Source organism: Pavona decussata, unplaced genomic scaffold, assembly GCF_977016875.1.
Source record: "Pavona decussata unplaced genomic scaffold, jaPavDecu1.1 SCAFFOLD_76, whole genome shotgun sequence".
NCBI classification, from domain to species: domain Eukaryota; kingdom Metazoa; phylum Cnidaria; class Anthozoa; order Scleractinia; family Agariciidae; genus Pavona; species Pavona decussata.
The window spans coordinates 705-19,713 of NW_028145494.1; the positions used below are offsets into that span (position 1 = coordinate 705).

General features: G+C 38.0%; 1 protein-coding gene across 1 annotated transcript; it reads left to right on the top strand.

Annotated features, from left to right (window-relative positions):
• Window positions 1-425: 425 nt before the first annotated feature.
• On the top strand, window positions 426-18,635 carry LOC146476436 (MAM and LDL-receptor class A domain-containing protein 1-like; the record flags this gene model as incomplete). The annotated part of the gene is made up of 12 exons (XM_085114308.1): window positions 426-673; window positions 2,017-2,137; window positions 2,511-2,639; window positions 3,515-3,598; window positions 3,995-4,248; window positions 4,938-5,103; window positions 6,369-6,497; window positions 15,678-15,925; window positions 16,355-16,490; window positions 16,794-16,925; window positions 17,493-17,749; window positions 18,408-18,635. Coding segments are annotated over 12 exons (2,000 nt in total), but the record flags the coding sequence as incomplete, so codon positions are not given.
• Between the last annotated feature and the right edge of the window lie 374 nt (window positions 18,636-19,009).

The following is a 19,009-nucleotide window of genomic DNA, read 5'->3' on the forward strand; positions in this document are numbered from 1 at the left end:
GGCCTCTGAGCCCCAAAGGCGCGGAGACAGGGCGCTTCTGATGGGAATGCGCATGTGTGGAACAATGTGCTTACAGTTCTATTATAGCATGAATGAATATTTCCTCATCCTTTGGTACCACCTTGTAAACGTCATTTCCGCCGCTCCCATGTATTGCAACATCCTCCATAATATAATATTGTAATTTCATTTATATAATTTAGTAACATCTAAACCTGAAGAAGGCTGGTTTGGCCAGCCGAAATATTGTTTTAAAATATATTACGTTGTGTCAGCTTTGCAGTAGTCTTTGGACTTCTCATCGTCTATTCTGCAAAATACATTTTACCTTGATCCAAATGCTATTGCGGAAGTTACACAGAATACAACTCACTCTGTCCCTGATGGCATCATTAAATACTTTGACCAAAATTTGTGTCACTCAGGAGGGTACATCTACATTGAGGCCTCTGAGCCCCAAAGGCGCGGAGACAGGGCGCTTCTGATGGGAATGCGCATGTGTGGAACAATGTGCTTACAGTTCTATTATAGCATGAATGGAAGGCGCATGGGCACGTTAAATGTGTACAAAAGAGAGGGCGTGAAGAATGATGACCTGATATGGTCTATGTCAGGAAACCAGGGCAACGAGTGGCAGGAAGCCTTAGTTGATATGGGAGGAGCTTGTTATCAGGTACGAATGAGCAGTAGATAGAGGATACGTGTATTACACGGCGGCGCGAAAATACGAATTTTATTTTCGAGTGGTAAAATATTACTTTTAACAGGAGAAAATAAAATTCGTATCTTTAAGCCATCGTGTAATTTTCTTTTTAATATATAGACAAATCTATCGCTTATCCATTTTTTATCGACTGTTTACACAAATAACCGTGACAAAGCGGGGAATGACGTCATTAACATTTTCACTAGTAAGGATATGGAAAATACGCCACTCAGATCCCGGATGTAATTTTGTATGAATTTTACGAGTGGTGCATTTTCCAGTGAAAGACTCCTGTCTATGTAATAAGGACGATTATGAGAAACCAAAGTGATATTACTTTCATAGTAGCTCCCTTAAATGAATGAGAAAAAGTGAGACCACAACATGTGAGAGTGCGTCCCCAATTCTTTTGAACAGTGCCGTGGGTTCTCAGAATGCCCCTACCTAGGAGACAAGGCCAAGAGTTTAAATTCACGGCCTAATGAAGCGATTATTTGAACTTTGGTAACTTGAAAGTAGAGTTGAGAACTCCCAGTTTATCCGCACCATTCAGATTCACTCTTATTGGTGGCCCAACCAGTGGTCTCCCTTTCTCGGGAAAAGAAAGCCTAGTATATCAAAACTATAATGGTCCTAGAAAGTTTTGATAAAATCGCACGAAGACGGACAGTGAAAAATAGGCAGAGTCTTGGGGAGGTTCTGACAAGAAAGAGCGTTTTCATGTGATGTCAGAACCAAACCATTCACCTGTACCTGTTGAGATACTGGTGCACCCGATTTGACTCTAAAGCTCTACATCCTAAATTTCAGATCTTCGATTAAAACGTATTAAAAGTAAAAAGTATTGGATATATCCTTGGATGTGTAACACTTTATTATAACACTTATAACACCCTAAATAGAGCGGTTTGGAAAAACCAAAACCAAACTAATTACTCTGGCCAATCACAATCCTCCAATCTGTGTCCTCTTATGGTCGATTCTTTACATCTCCCGGTATTTTTCCTTTATAATATCATGCAGTGCCATAGGTTAATCACAAAAAACGTACGTAAATTGCGCAAAGTACCAATCAACACTCGAGGAAAATACATATAACCGACACAAACGCGGGAAAACGCGTGCGACCAAGTCACGATTGGTTTGGGTTTGTTTCCCACTTGTCGAGAAAGTGCCGCGAGTTTTGCTAACCAATCACAGAGCGGCGTAGTAAAGCAAAACTTCAGCAAACGCGAAATTACTTTGGACATTTATTTGGAAATCGCTCTATTTAAGTTGTCGCGGTACTAAATTATTTTGTCAAATTACAGATAATATTTGAGGGAGTTGTAGGTCCTACTTATGAGTCGGATCTTGCTGTGGACGACATCTACTTGAGCAAGGGGACGTGTTGCCAACTGAAACACAGAACGTTTGACGCTGGTTTAATTGGTGAGTTTATATGTTAGCTTTACAATAACATGTATTTCATTTTTTGCAATCCCTGTAAAACTAAAAAGAGTCGGTTAAAAAGAGAACTTTTTTGTCTTAATTCGATGTGTAGGAAGGTCGTGAGTTCGATTCCCTCCGCCGGAGGTTGAAGATTTGTTTTATTCCTCGTGCGGTGTCCCAGTTCCGTACTAGGGTTAACACGCAGTAGGAAATTCATGTGTTAAATGCAGAGTTAATTGTCAGATCCATCATAGCTGTGACAATGTGATGGCTCGTCACAGATTGTGCGAGAAGGGTGCTCTGAACTGGGAGCGATGTGCAACAACCACGAGAACGTGAAATGCTAAATGAGCTATTTCGATCTTCGTTAAAGGAAACTGCAATTTCGATAAAGGATTATGTGAATGGAGGAACGAACATAGCGATGACTTCGACTGGGAACTGATAGAAGGAGCAACTCCAAGCGAGCAAACTGGACCAGCAGCTGGCTACAAGGGAGAAGGTCTGTGATCACAGAATACGACTTTTCAATGACAATAAAACGGCAGTAAAAAATTAAAATTAATAAATAAATAAATAACCTTTATTTACCCTCGGCAGTGTTTATAGCACAAGTGCTAGTGGGGCCGAGCATTAAACGTCATAAAGAAATAATACAAATTGAAAATAACACGGTTAAAAAACCCAACTGGCAGGAGGCAGACCAGCTGGCTATTTACAAGCGCGTCCGAGGAGTTGAACTTGGGGCTACCGAGAAACAACTCCAGTTAGTGGTCAGAGCGGGACTTGAACCCGGGACCACCGGATTTCAAGTCCGGCGCCCTAACCACTCGACCACGCTGCCTCCTGCAGTAACGAGTAGCTAGGGGTAGGGGCATGCACAAGGCACAGTTGGCACGTTAATATTCTCTGTGCATAACCTTGCTTGGCTAGTAACTCAGCGCAGATAATCTTTTCTCAGGTTTCACCCCTGAATGAATGTACGAAAACACTATCTTAAAAGTTGACGGATTGGGCGCACAAAAAGGATTACCCTACTTTCTATGGTACGCTGAGTCCTATTGGGGAACGGTAGCTTTACCTGTTTCCCTTAGACGCTCTTTCGTAACTTAACAGTTCACTGAGCTTCAGTGTCGCCGATGGAAACCAGCCTGCGAATAGGCTGACCGGGCGCGCTCATATGGCGGAAGGGCCTGTTCCCAGGCAAATGGAAGCGTCTGAGTAAGATTTTCTACAACGTTGAGTTTTTATTATTTTCCCGTTTTTATGATCCTCCAAAGTTACTTGATACCTCACAGCTTACAAACTATGCTACCTCAAAGAGAAATAAAAGTTCATACGGAAGCTGGGTACTTGTAACATATATTCACTCGCCAGGAGCGCGGAGAAAAAAGCATGACAAGAACGAAAAGGAGAGAGAGTTCACGGGGACAAAAATAAAGTCCAGCGAAGTGGATGGAGGTTGGGGGACGTGGAAAGTGGCGAGGCCCGTAAGTGCCTAACCCCTTACCACTCCCCAACCCCACCTCTTTCTATATACTTCTCCACCATCTCTCCTTCGCTTTCAAATACTATGCTGGACTAGTTGGTGCTGCTAGAGCTCGACAAAGGCTATCGAGCAGATGTTGATAATCCATTTATTCGGTTATTCTAAGAGCATTCTCAGAATTCAGCAGACCTGCACCTTTCAAAAGCACTATTTTACACTGGACCCTGATAACCTGCAGCTGCATTGTTTTTTAGGGTTGGGAGGATTGTTCTGTTGTTCTTTCTTTTATCCTCTCAACCAACCATGTAAGACGCAGGTCGCCCCTGAGTATTGTCCCCAAACAGTAAGCCCTTATTTCTCTCTCTCAGGTCAGTATCTCTACGTGGAATCGTCAGAGCCACGTCGCTTTGGTGATAAAGCCACCTTAGTCAGTGGTATATTAAAAGGTTCACAGTGCATGCACTTCATGTACCATATGCACGGCAAGGACATAGGTTCTCTAGCTGTTTATCGCTTTGGTGATGGGGTCATGAGGGGCCAACTGTGGCATCGTCATGGTGATCAAGGGGACAAATGGCACGAAGCACGCATAACGCTTCCCTGCAATTCAGCCTCTTATCAGGTAGGCCCACAAATCTTTGTCCTTTGACCCCAACCGTTTCAAATTTTCCCGGTTTATTGGTCTAGAATACTCATATTCTGGACAAACTTGAAGTCATCTGGCATTTATTTTCTAATTCACCTAACAAACCAATTACTTTCATTGTATTTACTTCGTATGTTTATTCGTCTTTCTTATGTCAACCCTTAGCCAAGAAGGTCAAAATGGTGAACTGTAATTCTAAATGTAACCTGCTAACAGAGTCGCTTCCATCATTCCGAGGTCAGTCCCGACATATCTTGGAAAGATCGAAAATTCACTAATTGTTTCAATAACAAGTTGGCTCTGCAAAAAAGTTGCAATGCCTTGTGAACATGAATTGCTAGCCGGATTCAGCACCAGTAATCAAGTTATTCAAAATTAGCAAAAAAGAGAGAATGCCCCGCAGGTAGCGAGAGCTAATCTAGGCGGGCCAGACTTACAACTGAAAGCCAACGAATTCCAAGTGAGAGGTGTCAGAATCCGGCAGAATACCTTTGTAATTCAAAATTTGGCTCTCTTCGATAAAGCAAAAAAGTTATAGCTACATCAAAGTGATTCGCGTACAGCTGGTAAAGTTAATTCCGCATTGTGCTGAATGTATGTGTTGACATTCCCAAGAAGAGCCAAATGAGTGTTTTTTTAATGAAGTATGTTTGTTTCATTCTTAGTTACAGATAGAAGCTGTAATAGGCGTTTGGAGGAGTGATATCGCCATTGACAACATTGAGTTCACCAAAGGCGCTTGTCCTCCTTTCAAGCCCACCACTAGATCTCCTGTAACGGCACGCTTGACTACAATAAAGGCCACTTCACCACCCCATCCGCTCATCGAAAGTAAGATGAAAATATTGGTAGAAATGGAATAAAATTATTTTTATTGAGTGCCGTGTGGAGTACTGTCCTACTAATTCCTCACGGCATTCAATAAAAATACTCCATTTTTTTGTAATAAGTCCTCATTGATCATTTTTATCTTCTAGCTTTTTTCACACTTCTTTATTCTCATATTTTTACACCCTTTTCGTATATATTTCCGTTTGCGCGCCACATTTTTCATTCGTTAAAGGCTATAGCCTGATAGCCGAAAGCTATGTTTTAATCTTTTTGATCAGAGAACGCTTTTTACTTCAATAAAAAATAATTTCATTCCATTTCTATCGCATTACATGGGTGCTACGCGGCTCACACAGTTTGCAGTACTTGAAAATATTGGTGTTTGAAAAGTCTGCCTTATCACCATCATAATTATCACAAGAACCATCGCCACCACCAGTACAACGTTTATTGCCATCCCTGTTTGTACTCTATTGCGATTTTAACCAGTAAGTTCTCGTCACTGATACGCATCACGATTAAAGCACGTGTATCGTCACCGCCACTACCACGATCACTATCATTGTCACCAACTTTACTGCCACTACCATTACCAAAACCGCAACCGCTATTGCCAACATAACCACCACCACCCCTTCATCCATTTTCGCCACCACCATCATCGTTGTGACCATCACCATCATAACCATAATCATCAGCACGAATAATAAAACCGCACCAACCACCAACCACCAACCCCAAATACCATCATGAAGTTTTATTTCTCAAAAGCACTGTCATCGTCGTAGTTATTACCAACACCATCATCATCATCATCAAAATAATGATCTTCGTTGTCATCATCGTATTGTATTGTAAACTGTATTGTAAACTTTATTTATACACGGTAAAAACATCAGTATAAAGATAATTATAATTATCATCATCATAATGTATGTGTTCGTGATTATTATCACCATCACCTTCATCGACTTAATTACCAACATCACTGCTATCGCCGTCGTCGTCTTCATCTTCACCGCGCACATCAACCTTAAAAAGCACCCACGTCCCTCATGCACGTAGAAACTCCACTGTCGTACGCCCATCGCCATCATCATGAAATGAAATTGGCAAGGCATTTAGTTTAGGCATTCAGCAGGTAGAAGATATTACTAAGGAACACGGATTATGGAGACATTATTTATCGATAATTGCATATACTTCACTAAAATGCGCGTCCATTTTCGTTTGTAAACTTGTGGTTTTAACTTCTTCTCACACAGATAGCTGTTCCTTCGCGGGTCATTTTTGTTCCTGGATAAACGACAACACCGACGATTTTGATTGGCTGCTACACAGTGGAGCAACAGTGACCAGGGAAACTGGTCCCTCTGCCGATGCGGACGGAGATGGTAATGTATTTTTTCAATGAATTTTTATTTCTTACAAAACGAAATTTAGTACTTGACCCGCTACCATTAATGGTATCCCTTGATTTAAGACGAAAACTACAGTAGGCCCGCACCTGGACCCAAAATAAAAATAAGGTAAAAATTAGGTAACCAACCAGCGTGTATAGAATTAGGATAAAAATTAGGCCGAAAACTAGAGTGTATAGTATTAAGGATGAAAATTAGGCCAAGAACTAGACTGTATAGTATTAGGATGAGAATTAGGTCAAAAACCAGAGTGTATATAGTTATAGAATTAAAATAAGGCCAAAAAGCCGGTTTGTAGTATTCGGAAAAATATACGGGTAAAAACGGAGTGCATAGTATTATATTACAATGAACATTACGCCAAAAACTAGAGTGTAAAGTGTTAGGATGAAAATTAGGCCTCAAATCACAGTGTAAAGTATTAGCATAAAATTAGGCCAAAAAACAGTGTATGTAATAGTATTAGGATGAAAATTAGCCTAAAAACCAGAGTGTAAACACTTTGATTTTTGGCCTAATTTTTATCCTAATACTATACCGTTGGGTTTTCGGCCTTACTGTCATTCTAATACTATACACTTTAATTTGCCGCCTAATGTTTCATCATTATATAACTATAGACTATGGTTTTTATCCTAAATTTGATCCTTATACTATCAATCAATACACTATACACCTTAACTTTCGGCCTAATTGTCATCCTATTACTATAGACTATGGTTTTTGGTCCAATTTTTATCCTTATTCTGTACACCTTCATTTGCTGCCTATAATATTCATTGCTATAGTAGCTATAGTATAGACTATGATTTTGTGCCTAATTTTCATCCCAATACCATAGACTGTGATTATGGCCTAATTTTCATCGCTATAGTCCCTATGATTTTGGCCTAATTTTCACCCCAATAGTCTCTATGAGTTTGGCCTAATTTTCGTCCAAATACTATAAACTTTGATATTCAGGCTAATTTTCATCCGAATACTATAGACTATGGTTTTTGGCCTAATTTTTTTATCAGAATAATATAGACTATGGTTTTTGGTCTAATTTTCATCCAGATACTAAATAATCTCGTTTATCTGCTGAATTTCAATAGTAATACTTTCGATTTGGGCCTTATTTTCATCCCAGTACTAAACACTTTGACATTTGGGCTAATTGTTGTCCCAATCCTATAGACCGTGGCATTTTATCTATAATTTTCATCCAAATACTACAGAATCTCGTTTTTTGCCTTATTTGAATCGTAATACTATAGACTTTGGTTTTTGACCCAATTTTCTTCCTAATACTATACACTATGGATTTTGGCCTGATTTTCATCCTAATACTATACTGAGACTATGGATTTTGGCCTAATTTTCGTGCTAATACTATAGACTATGGATTTTGGCCTAATTTTCATCCTTATACTATAGACTATGGATTTTGGCCTTATTTTCATACTAATACTAAAGACTATGGATTTTGGCCTAATTTTCGTGCTAATACTATAGACTATGGATTTTGACCTAATTTTCATCCTTATACTATAGACTATGGATTTTGGCCTAATTTTCATCCTAATACTATAGACTATAGATTTTGGCCTAATTTTCGTGGTAATATTATACACTATGGATTTTGGCCTAATTTTCATACTAATACTATAGACTATGGATTTTGGCCTAACTTTCATACTAATACTATAGACTATGGATTTTGGCCTAATTTTCGTGTTAATATTATACACTATGGATTTTGGCCTAATTTTCATCCTAATACTCTAGTCTATGGATTTTGGCCTAATTTTTATCCTAATACTATAGACTATGGATTTTGGCCTAATTTTCATCCTAATACTGTAGACTATGGATTTTGGCCTAATTTTCATCCCAATACTATAGACTATGGATTTGACCTACTTTTATCCTAATACTATAGACTATGGATTTGGACTATTTTTCATCCTAATACTATAGACTATTATTTTGGCCTAATTTTCATTATAATACCATCCATAGTCTGTGCTTTCGGTCCAATTTTTAATTTTGGCCTAGTTTTCATCTTAATGCTATAGACTATGGATTTTGAGCTAATTTCTATCCTAATACCACAGACTATGGATATTGAGCTAATTTTGATCCTAATACTATAGACTTTAGATTTTGACCTAGTTTAAATCCTAGTACTATAGACTATGGATTTTGACAAAACTCTCATCCTTATACTGTAGGCTATGGATTTTGACCTAATTTTCATGCTAATACTACCTAAAGACTATAGATTTTTGCCTAATTTTCGTCCTAATATTATAGACTATGGAATTTGACCTAATTTAAATCCTAATACTATAGACTATGGATTTTGACCTAATTGTCGTGCTAATGCTATAGACTATTGATTTTGACCTGATTTTCATGCGAATACTATAGACTATAGATTTTTGCCTAATTTTCGTCCTAATACTATAGACTATGGATTTTGAACTAATTTTCATTCTAATACTAAGGACTATTGATTTTGACCTAATTGCCATCCTAATACTATAGACTATGAATTTTGACCTGATTTTCATTCTGATACTATAGACTATGATTTGGGCCTAATTTTCATTATAACACCATAGTCTGTGGATTTGGCCTAGTTTTCATCCTTATAGTATACACTATGGATTATGAATTAAAATTCATCCCAATAGTATAAACTATGAATTTTCGCCTAATTTTCGTCCTAATACTATAGACTATGAATTTTGAGCTAATTTTGGTCCTAATACTATAGACTATGGATTTTGGCCTAATTTTCGTGTTAATATTATACACTATGGATTTTGGCCTAATTTTCATCCTAATACTCTAGTCTATGGATTTTGGCCTAATTTTTATCCTAATACTATAGACTATGGATTTTGGCCTAATTTTCATCCTAATACTGTAGACTATGGATTTTGGCCTAATTTTCATCCCAATACTATAGACTATGGATTTGACCTACTTTTATCCTAATACTATAGACTATGGATTTGGACTATTTTTCATCCTAATACTATAGACTACTATTTTGGCCTAATTTTCATTATAATACCATCCATAGTCTGTGCTTTCGGTCCAATTTTTAATTTTGGCCTAGTTTTCATCTTAATGCTATAGACTATGGATTTTGAGCTAATTTCTATCCTAATACCACAGACTATGGATATTGAGCTAATTTTGATCCTAATACTATAGACTTTAGATTTTGACCTAGTTTAAATCCTAGTACTATAGACTATGGATTTTGACATAACTCTCATCCTTATACTGTAGGCTATGGATTTTGACCTAATTTTCATGCTAATACTACCTAAAGACTATAGATTTTTGCCTAATTTTCGTCCTAATATTATAGACTATGGAATTTGACCTAATTTAAATCCTAATACTATAGACTATGGATTTTGACCTAATTGTCGTGCTAATGCTATAGACTATTGATTTTGACCTGATTTTCATGCGAATACTATAGACTATAGATTTTTGCCTAATTTTCGTCCTAATACTATAGACTATGGATTTTGAACTAATTTTCATTCTAATACTAAGGACTATTGATTTTGACCTAATTGCCATCCTAATACTATAGACTATGAATTTTGACCTGATTTTCATTCTGATACTATAGACTATGATTTGGGCCTAATTTTCATTATAACACCATAGTCTGTGGATTTGGCCTAGTTTTCATCCTTATAGTATACACTATGGATTATGAATTAAAATTCATCCCAATAGTATAAACTATGAATTTTCGCCTAATTTTCGTCCTAATACTATAGACTATGAATTTTGAGCTAATTTTGGTCCTAATACTATAGACTATGGATTTTGGCCTAATTTTCATCGTAATGCTATAGACTATAAATTTTGAGCTAATTTTGATCCTAATACTATAGACCATTGATTTTAACCTAATTTTAATGCTAATACTGTACGCCATCTTCTGTGGGCAATTTCTTTGTTCCGGTCCCTTGGGAGGCCTAAAAAGTGTCCCAGGGGAAGTTTTCGGACACTCGATTCGATTGGAAGCCTTTAGAAGAATATTTGTTGGGGATCCAAAAAATCGACTTTTTTCCAAGGTTTTTGGTCAAAATTGATCAAATTTTGAAGTAGAGATTTTTAACTTATTAATGTCTCTAGGGATCTCAGCGTGTCGTAATACTCTCTTGGGAATCATTTCTAACTATATATAACGACCTGAAAAAGAAATTTCTGTCTAATCCTCACCCTGACTTCATCTTTTATGGGCTATTTCTTTGTCTCTGGTCCATTAGGAGGCCTAAAAAGGATTCCAGGGGACGTTTTCGGACCCACTGATTCGACCTGAAGTTTTTAAAAGAATATTTCTTCGACTTTTCTCCAAAGGGTAACTTCAGGTTTTGGGTTTTTAACCCTCACCCCGACTTCATCTCTTTTGGGATATTTCATTGTTCATGGTGCCTTGGAGAGCCTGGAAAGTGTCTCAGGGGACGTTTACGAACACACTGATTCGATTGGAAGCTTCTACAAGATTATTTGTTTTTCGTCCAAAAATGGACTTTTTTCCAAGGGGTAAGTCCAGGATTTTAGGCCAAAAATGACCAAATTTTCAAGACGGTATTGTTCACTCGTTTATGTCCCTAAGGATCTCGGCGTGTCGTAAAACTCTCCTGGGAATCATTTTTAAGTGCAAATAACGCTCTGACAAAGAATTTTCTATTTACCCCTCAGTCTGACTTCATCTTTTGTAGGCTATTTTTTTGTCCCTGGTCCCTTGAAAGGTCTGAAAAGTGTCTCAGGGGACGCTTTCGTTCACACTGATTCGATTGAAAGCTTTTAAAAGAATATTTGTTTTCGTCCAAAAATTGACTTTTTTCCCAGGGTTTTGGGCCAAAAATGTCCAAATGTTAAAGACGGCATTTTTCACTCGTTTATGTCCTTAGGGATCTCGGCGTGTCGTAAAACTCTCTTGGCAATCATTTTTAAGTGCAATTAACGTCATGACAAAGAATTTTCTCTTCGACAGTGACTCTGACTTCATCTTTTGTATGCTATTTCTTTGTCCCTGGTCCCTTGAAAGGCCTGAAAAGTGTCTCAGTGGATGTTTTCGGACACACTGATTCGATTGGAAGCTTTTAAAGAAATATTTGTTTTTCGTCCAAAAATCGACTTTTTTCCAAGGGGTAAGTCCAGGGTTTTGGGTCAAAAATGACCAAATTTTAAAGTCGTTTTTTTTTCACTCGTTTATTTTCCTTGGGATCTCGACGTGTCGTAAAACTCCCTTGGAAATCGTTTTTAAGTGCAATTAACGCCCTGACAAAGAATTTTCTCTTCAATTCTGACTCTGACTTCATCTTTTGTAGAATATTTCTTTGTCCCTGGTCCCTTGAAAGGCCTGAAAAGTGTCAACGGACTTTTTCGGACACACTGATTCGATTGGAAGTTTTTAAAAGAATATTTGTTTTTCGTCCAAAAAATTGAATTTTTTCCAATGGGTAAGTCCAGGTTTTATGGCTAAAACTGACCAAATTTTCGAGACGGCATTTTTCACTCGTTTATGTCCCTAGAGATCTCGGCGTGTCGTAAAACTCCCTTGGGAATCATTTCTAAGTGCAAATAACGCCCTGGCAAAGAATGTTCTTTTTAACCCTCATTCTGACTTTATCTTTTATGGGCTATTTCTTTGTCCTTGTTTCCCTGGGAGGCCTGAAAAGTGTCTCTGGGGACGTTTTCGGACACACTGATTCGATTGGAAGCTATTTCGTTGACCCTGCTCCCTTGGGAGACCTGAAAAGTGTCTCAGGGGACGTTTTCAGACAACACTGATTCGATTGGAAGCGTTAATTTAAAAGAATATTATTTTTTCGTCCAAAAATGGACTTTTTTCCAAGGGGTTAGTCCAGGGTTTTGGGTAAAAATGACCAAGTTTTCAAGTCGGCATTTTTCACTCGTTTATGTCCCTAGGGATCTCGGCGTGTTATAAAACTCCCTTTTGAATCATTATTAAGTGCAATTAAGGCCATGACAAAAGAATTATCTGTTTAGTCCTTACCGTGGCTTCATCTTTTGCGGGCTATTTCTTTGTCCCTGGTCTCATGGGAGTCCTTAAAAGTGTCTCAGGGGACGCTTTCGGACACATTGATTCGATTGAAAGCTTGCAAAAGAATATTTCGTTTTCGTCCAAACATCGATATTTTTCCAAGGGGTAAGTCCAGGGTTGGGGGTCAAAAATGACCAAATTTTAAAGTCGCCATTTTTCACTCGTTTATGTCTCTAGGGATCTGGGCGTGTCGTTAATCTACCTTGGGAATCATTTTCAAGTGCAAATAACGCCCTGACAAAGGAGTTTCTGTTTAACCCTCACCCTGACTTCATCTTTGTCCCTTGTCCCTTGGGAGGCTAAAAATGTGTCTCAGAGGACCTTTCTGGAACACAAACTGATTCGATTGGAAGCTTTCAAAAGAATATTCGTATTTGGTCCAAAAATTAATCCAAGGGGTAAGTCCTGGGTTTTGGGTCAAAAATGACCAAATTTTCAAGTCGACATTTTTCACCCTAGTACTATATACTATTTATTTTGACCAAACTTTCATCCTAATACTATGGACTTTGTACTTTGACATAATTTTCGTCCTAATACTATAAACTATGGATTTGAACTAATTTTCATGCTAATACTATAAACTATGAAAATTGACCTGATTTTATTCCCTATACTATCGACTATGGATTTTGACCTAATTTTCATGCTAGTGCTACAGACGGTGGATTTTGAGCTAATTTCCATCCTAAAAACTATGAATATAGACCTAATTTTAATGCTATTATCATAGAGTAAAGATTTTCTTTAAACTATGGATTTTGACCTAATTTTCATCCTAACACTATAGACTGCAGACTTTGGGCTAATTTTTATCCTATTATTATAGACTAAGGATTTTCGCCTAATTTTCATCCTAATACTATAGAGTATTGATTTTGACCTGATTTCTATCCTAAAACTATAGAGTATTGATTTTGACCTAATTTTCATCCTATTTCTATAAACTATCGATTTTGACTTAATTATAATATTATAGACTATGGATTTTTGCCTAATTTTCATCCTAATACTATAAACTATGAATTTTGGCATAATTTTAATCCTATTATAGACCATGGATTTTCACCTAATGTTCATCTTAATACTCTAGACTATAGATTATGATCTAATTTTCCTCCTAAAAGAATAGATTATGGATTTTCGCCTAATTTTCATTTGATCTTTATTTTGAGCTAATTTTGACCCTAATAGTATAGATTATGGATTTTGGCATAATTTTTATCCTAACATTATAGAATATGGATTTTGGCCTATTTTTCATCCTAGTGCTAATAAAGACTATGATTTTGGCCTAATTTTCATTATAACACCATAGACTGTGATTTCGGTCTAATTTTCATGCTAATGATATATACACTTTGATTTTCGACTTAATTTATATTCTAATACTGTAGACTATCGTTTTTGGCCTAATTTTCATCGTAATACCATGCACTGTTATTTCTGGTCTAGTTTTCACCCTAATACTATAGACTACGATTTTGGCCTAATGTCATCCGAATATTTTACTCTGATTTTTAGCCTAAATTTTATCCTAATAGTATAGACTTTGGCTTTTGGTCTAATTTTTAATACTAGACACTTTGATCTTCTGCCTAATTTTCATGCCAACACTAAGCTTTCGTTTTTGGCCTTATTTCATCCTAATACTATACAGTTGGGCTTCATTTTTGTCCTGATTTTCATCCCTATACTATAGACTATGGTTTTTTGGCTAATTTTCATGCTGATACTACAAATTATGATTTTGGCTCAATTTTCATCCCAATACTATACACTTTGATTTTCGGCCTAATTTTCATCCCTAATATAGTATAGACTATGGATTTTGGGCTAATTTTCTATAGAATTAGGTAAAGAAACCAGAGCGTACTATAGTATTAACACGAAAACGTCGACTCCCGATAACTCGATACTTCAAGGGAAATTAAAAAAGGTTCGAGCTATCGAGTGTAAAATTATATAGGAAAGGAAAATTGGTTCAAGTTAGCGCGAGATTCGAGTTCGCGAGGGTTTGAGTTATCGGGAATCGACTGTATTAGGAAGAAAACCGGGCGAAAAAACAGAATACAGAGTATTACAATGGAAATTACACCGGAAACTAGAGTGTATAGTATTAGGATGAAAATTACGCCGAAATCAGAATGTAAAATACTGTCATGAAAATTAGGCCTATAACTAGAGTGTATAGTATTAGGATGAAAATTACGCCGAAAATTAGAGCGTATAATATTACAAAGAAAATTAGGTCAAAAACTAGTGTAAATATTAGGATGAAAACCAGAGAAACCGAGTTACAAATTTCTTTATCTAAAGAAATAAAAGTACTCAAAAACATCTGAATCTGAAATCTTAGGTCCTTGATAGCATGCAGAAAATTGTCTGGGGTTGGTTCTACAGAAGGGTCAGTTAAAAGCATAAGCATTTCTTTTGTTGTAGTAATAGAGTTTGATTATCAAGAAGGAATCCGTTTGTAAACATACTATAGGTAGAAGAGGGTTTTTATCTTCTATTGAATGGATGTCATGGAATTTAAGAATATGAAGTTCCCTTAAGATAGGATCTGAAGGGGTACAAAATTAGACTTTAGACGTTTAAATCACGCGTGTAGATTGACCAGGACGAAAGCAGAGACCTTAGTAGAAAGTAGGCAAAGGATGAATGCTTACCTTTCGAGTTGACTGAGTAACAGGGTTTACAGTGTGCGCAAAAGGACATCCAGAAATATTAAAGTGTAACTCGATCATGTCCTCCTAACCCGACCTCATGAAATGAATAAACTCTCGCTTTAATAATTCCCGTTTTGTTTGGTTTTTGTCCGAAAACTATTAAAAATCGCAACTTTTAAGCCTAAGAAACAACTTTTCTGTAATGACTGTTGATCCTTAAGATCTGTCATACTAATTTCCACAAAGTACTTCTAGGAAAAAGTTTGTAATGGAAATACCCCAAAAGTAATATGACATTTTCGAACTGTCTTTCGCTTCATTTACATCCAAGCAATGGTATTGATCGAGGCCTCTCAATGAGGAAAATGCGTTATTATTTTCTAGGTGGATATATTTACATGGAAGCCTCACTACACACCATTGGCGAAACGACCAGGCTAATAAGCGGTCACATGACTGGAACCCAGTGCCTGAGCTTCAAGTATCACATGATGGGGCCTGGGACCGGTACCCTCAGAATCAGCCAACTCAGCAAGACGAATTCCGTGCCGAGAGTGATTTGGTCCAGGATAGGAGACCAGGGAGAAGACTGGAAGGAGGCTCGATTTAATTTATTTGGAAACTCTTATACGGTAATGCAAAAGAAGCTCTAACAGGGGAAGGTGGCACCTAAGTCTTCTAAAACCTCTCCATTTTTCTCTGTCCTTGGCAACTTAAAATATAATAACAATAATCGAATATTTATACAGGATAACCCTTCAGTATAGAGTACTGTTATCAACGGGGTCCTTCTCATTCTATTTGACACGCCACGATCCTCTTTACTTACTTTACTTCGTCGGGCGTTTAGATAGGCCCTCTTTTATGTGTCGTGTTCCAACTGCACTGTGATCAAGCCAGTTCTGTTTCGCTTTAACACCCGACAACCCATGGGTTCTGTGTTAATACACTTCTATAAACCAAACTAGCAAGGCCTATCACCTGGTACGTCAAGGTAGCACTATATACACATCCATGAAGTAATATTCTCGTTAACCAATTCCCTACAATTTTTCCTATAGGTTTCTGTTGAAGGTATACGAGGTCCATCATTTGCTGGGGACATTGCAGTGGATTCCATTCAAGTAACCTCTGGAAGGTGCACGATAAGAGACCCTACTGATGAGGAGATCGAAGCTGGCAGCCATTTAGGTCTAGGTAAGGGTGCCATTCCTATAAGAATCGCATTTAGACACTGTGCAAAAGACCCAGACTGCAAAACAGTCGATAGATTTTGAGTTGTGCCCATGAACCCAGAATCGCGCAAGAATCCACGCGTTCTGACCTTCGCGAGTTCGCGAGTTCGCGGTTTCGGTCATCCGTGCCTCCCTCAGTGAATTTCAAGGGAAAAAACGACTGTTTTGTAGTCTACAATAGACCACCTTGCTCCCCTTTATAAGAATGATGTTTGGCCAAATATGAGTTCAATTTGATAATAATCAACTGTGTTATCATTTCCAGGAGTCTGCTCCTTTGACAAAGGCTTCTGTAAGTGGAGGAATGAAAACAGCGAAGACGAGTTTGACTGGTTAATCACCGAGGGCGAAACACCTTCCAAAGGCACAGGACCACAAGCAGGATATGGCGGTTTAGGTAAACAATGGCTAATAACAACGTTAACTTACCTTTGTAGTCTGTTTTAGGCCCTTAGATGTGGATGAATGAAAACGAACAAAATAATTATGGTAATCGTTGTCGTTCTATTGTGAAAATAGGGAGCTTTAGCAACGTCGACGCGACGGCAGCGAAAACGTCACTATTAAAATGAATTCGCTTTTTTTCAAAAGTCGTCGCGATTACTCCAAGTCACTTTAAATGTCAAATGTAGGTGAAATTTCCTGACAGGGGAATTTTTGGAGACCGCCCCCAAGTTTAGAGAGAGAAAGAAAAATTCGTCGTCTTGTGTTTGCGTCCTCCATAAAACGTGCCATTATGAAATTTCACGTCCTGGTCGTGCAATGACGGCACAGAAATGTACAAAAAAGTGTTATGCACGTGCAGCGTTGTTCATTGGTTAATAAATTAAGCATATTGCTTTTCTGACGTTCTCGTTGTCGTTGCCGTCTCCGACTTTGTTGCTAAAGCTCCATAGGGTTCTTTGTGACGAACAATTGCCTTAACAAAATAGTAACTCGGTTATTTGTTCACTCTTCTGCTTAGGCAAGTACGCTTTTATTGAGGCCTCTTCTCCTCGCAGACCAGGAGACAAAGCGGTCTTAAAAATCTACGGCTCCGGCGAGAACCGTTGTTTGTCATTCGCGTACCATATGTGGGGTTCAGGTATCGGCAGCCTGGCTGTTTATCAACAGGAACTAGGTAGAGGGCTTCAACCTGCTCTGCTATGGATCAGGAGCAGAAATCAAGGACAGCGGTGGCACATGGCTGAAGTCAATATCAAGGGATATCACCAGTATAAGGTAACCAAAACGCCTAATTTGATTGGACAAGAACGTGTCACTTGTCATGCATCATATCTCCATCCCTCTCCCTCGTTATGCAGTACAAACGTACACTTCCCCTAAATTCTTACCCAAAACCCTTACTTTCTCTAATAACTTTCTTATCTCTCATGGGAGGGCACACCTCCTGTAAAACGTAAACCAGGGGTGTGCACTTAGTTACGGTAAACTGTATAGGAGAATAACAGCTTGTACTTTTGTTTTCACACTAAATCAGGGCCCGGTTGGTCGAAAGCCGATTAACGCTCGGTTAGCCCACGATTAAAAGTTAATCAAGGTTTTCATCTCGCTCGTTAAAAATGGTTTTAAAGGCTACTTTTAAGCCACAGGTAAAGAAAAGTTTAAGTCTAAACTGGGGGACAAAAATCTTTTCGAAGAATCTCTGTTGATTAGTAATCAAATTTTACGTTAATCCAGGACTAGCTTATTCGGGCTATGAACAACTGGGTCCGGGGTTTTGGAATTAAAACGGAAATCTACTTCTGGGAGAAGGGCATCAAATACCTTTTATCTTGAAAAATGCATGAGGTAAAAACGCATTTAAGGTTTACAGTGCGAATTTGCATTTTACTACTGACGTACAACGTTGTTTCTCCCTTTATCTTTTTTTATCCAGTTGATCATCGAAGCCGTCAGAAGTACAAACTACCGAGGAGACATTGCAATCGACGAAGTTGCTTTCGTAAAGGGTCTCTGTGGACAACCCAGCTGATTAACAAAACGTTTGCGGCGACCAAGCACCTCATTAAAGTGCCTCAAGTGTTTATTTTGGGCCACCGAAACGAAATTTATACTTGCCAGAAACAATGTTTAAACGTTGCCACCTAATTAATAAGTCCATAACAACAGTTATCAAACACGTAACTTATAGTCTATGTACAATATGAAATATGCAGTTATCATACGTAATGTGCGTAATAAATATTAGGAGCCTACGCAGCCACGGCCGCACAGCCACCGAAAACGTCACTGACAAATACATATTCTTGTGATGTTTTCCTTTCAAAGTCGTTTTCAAGAGAAGAGACCCTGGGAACCAGGTTGATATGTTTCGTAATTATTTCAACTTTATCAACTTCGACAGTATGGCCGAGTCATCCAGAAAGGTGATAGCCCAATTGTCATACATTAAGATTCAGCCTGAAGCAATAAACATCGCTGCGAGGATCCGGTGAATAAACCGATGTAAACGCTATAATTTAGTCCCCGGAGCCTCGA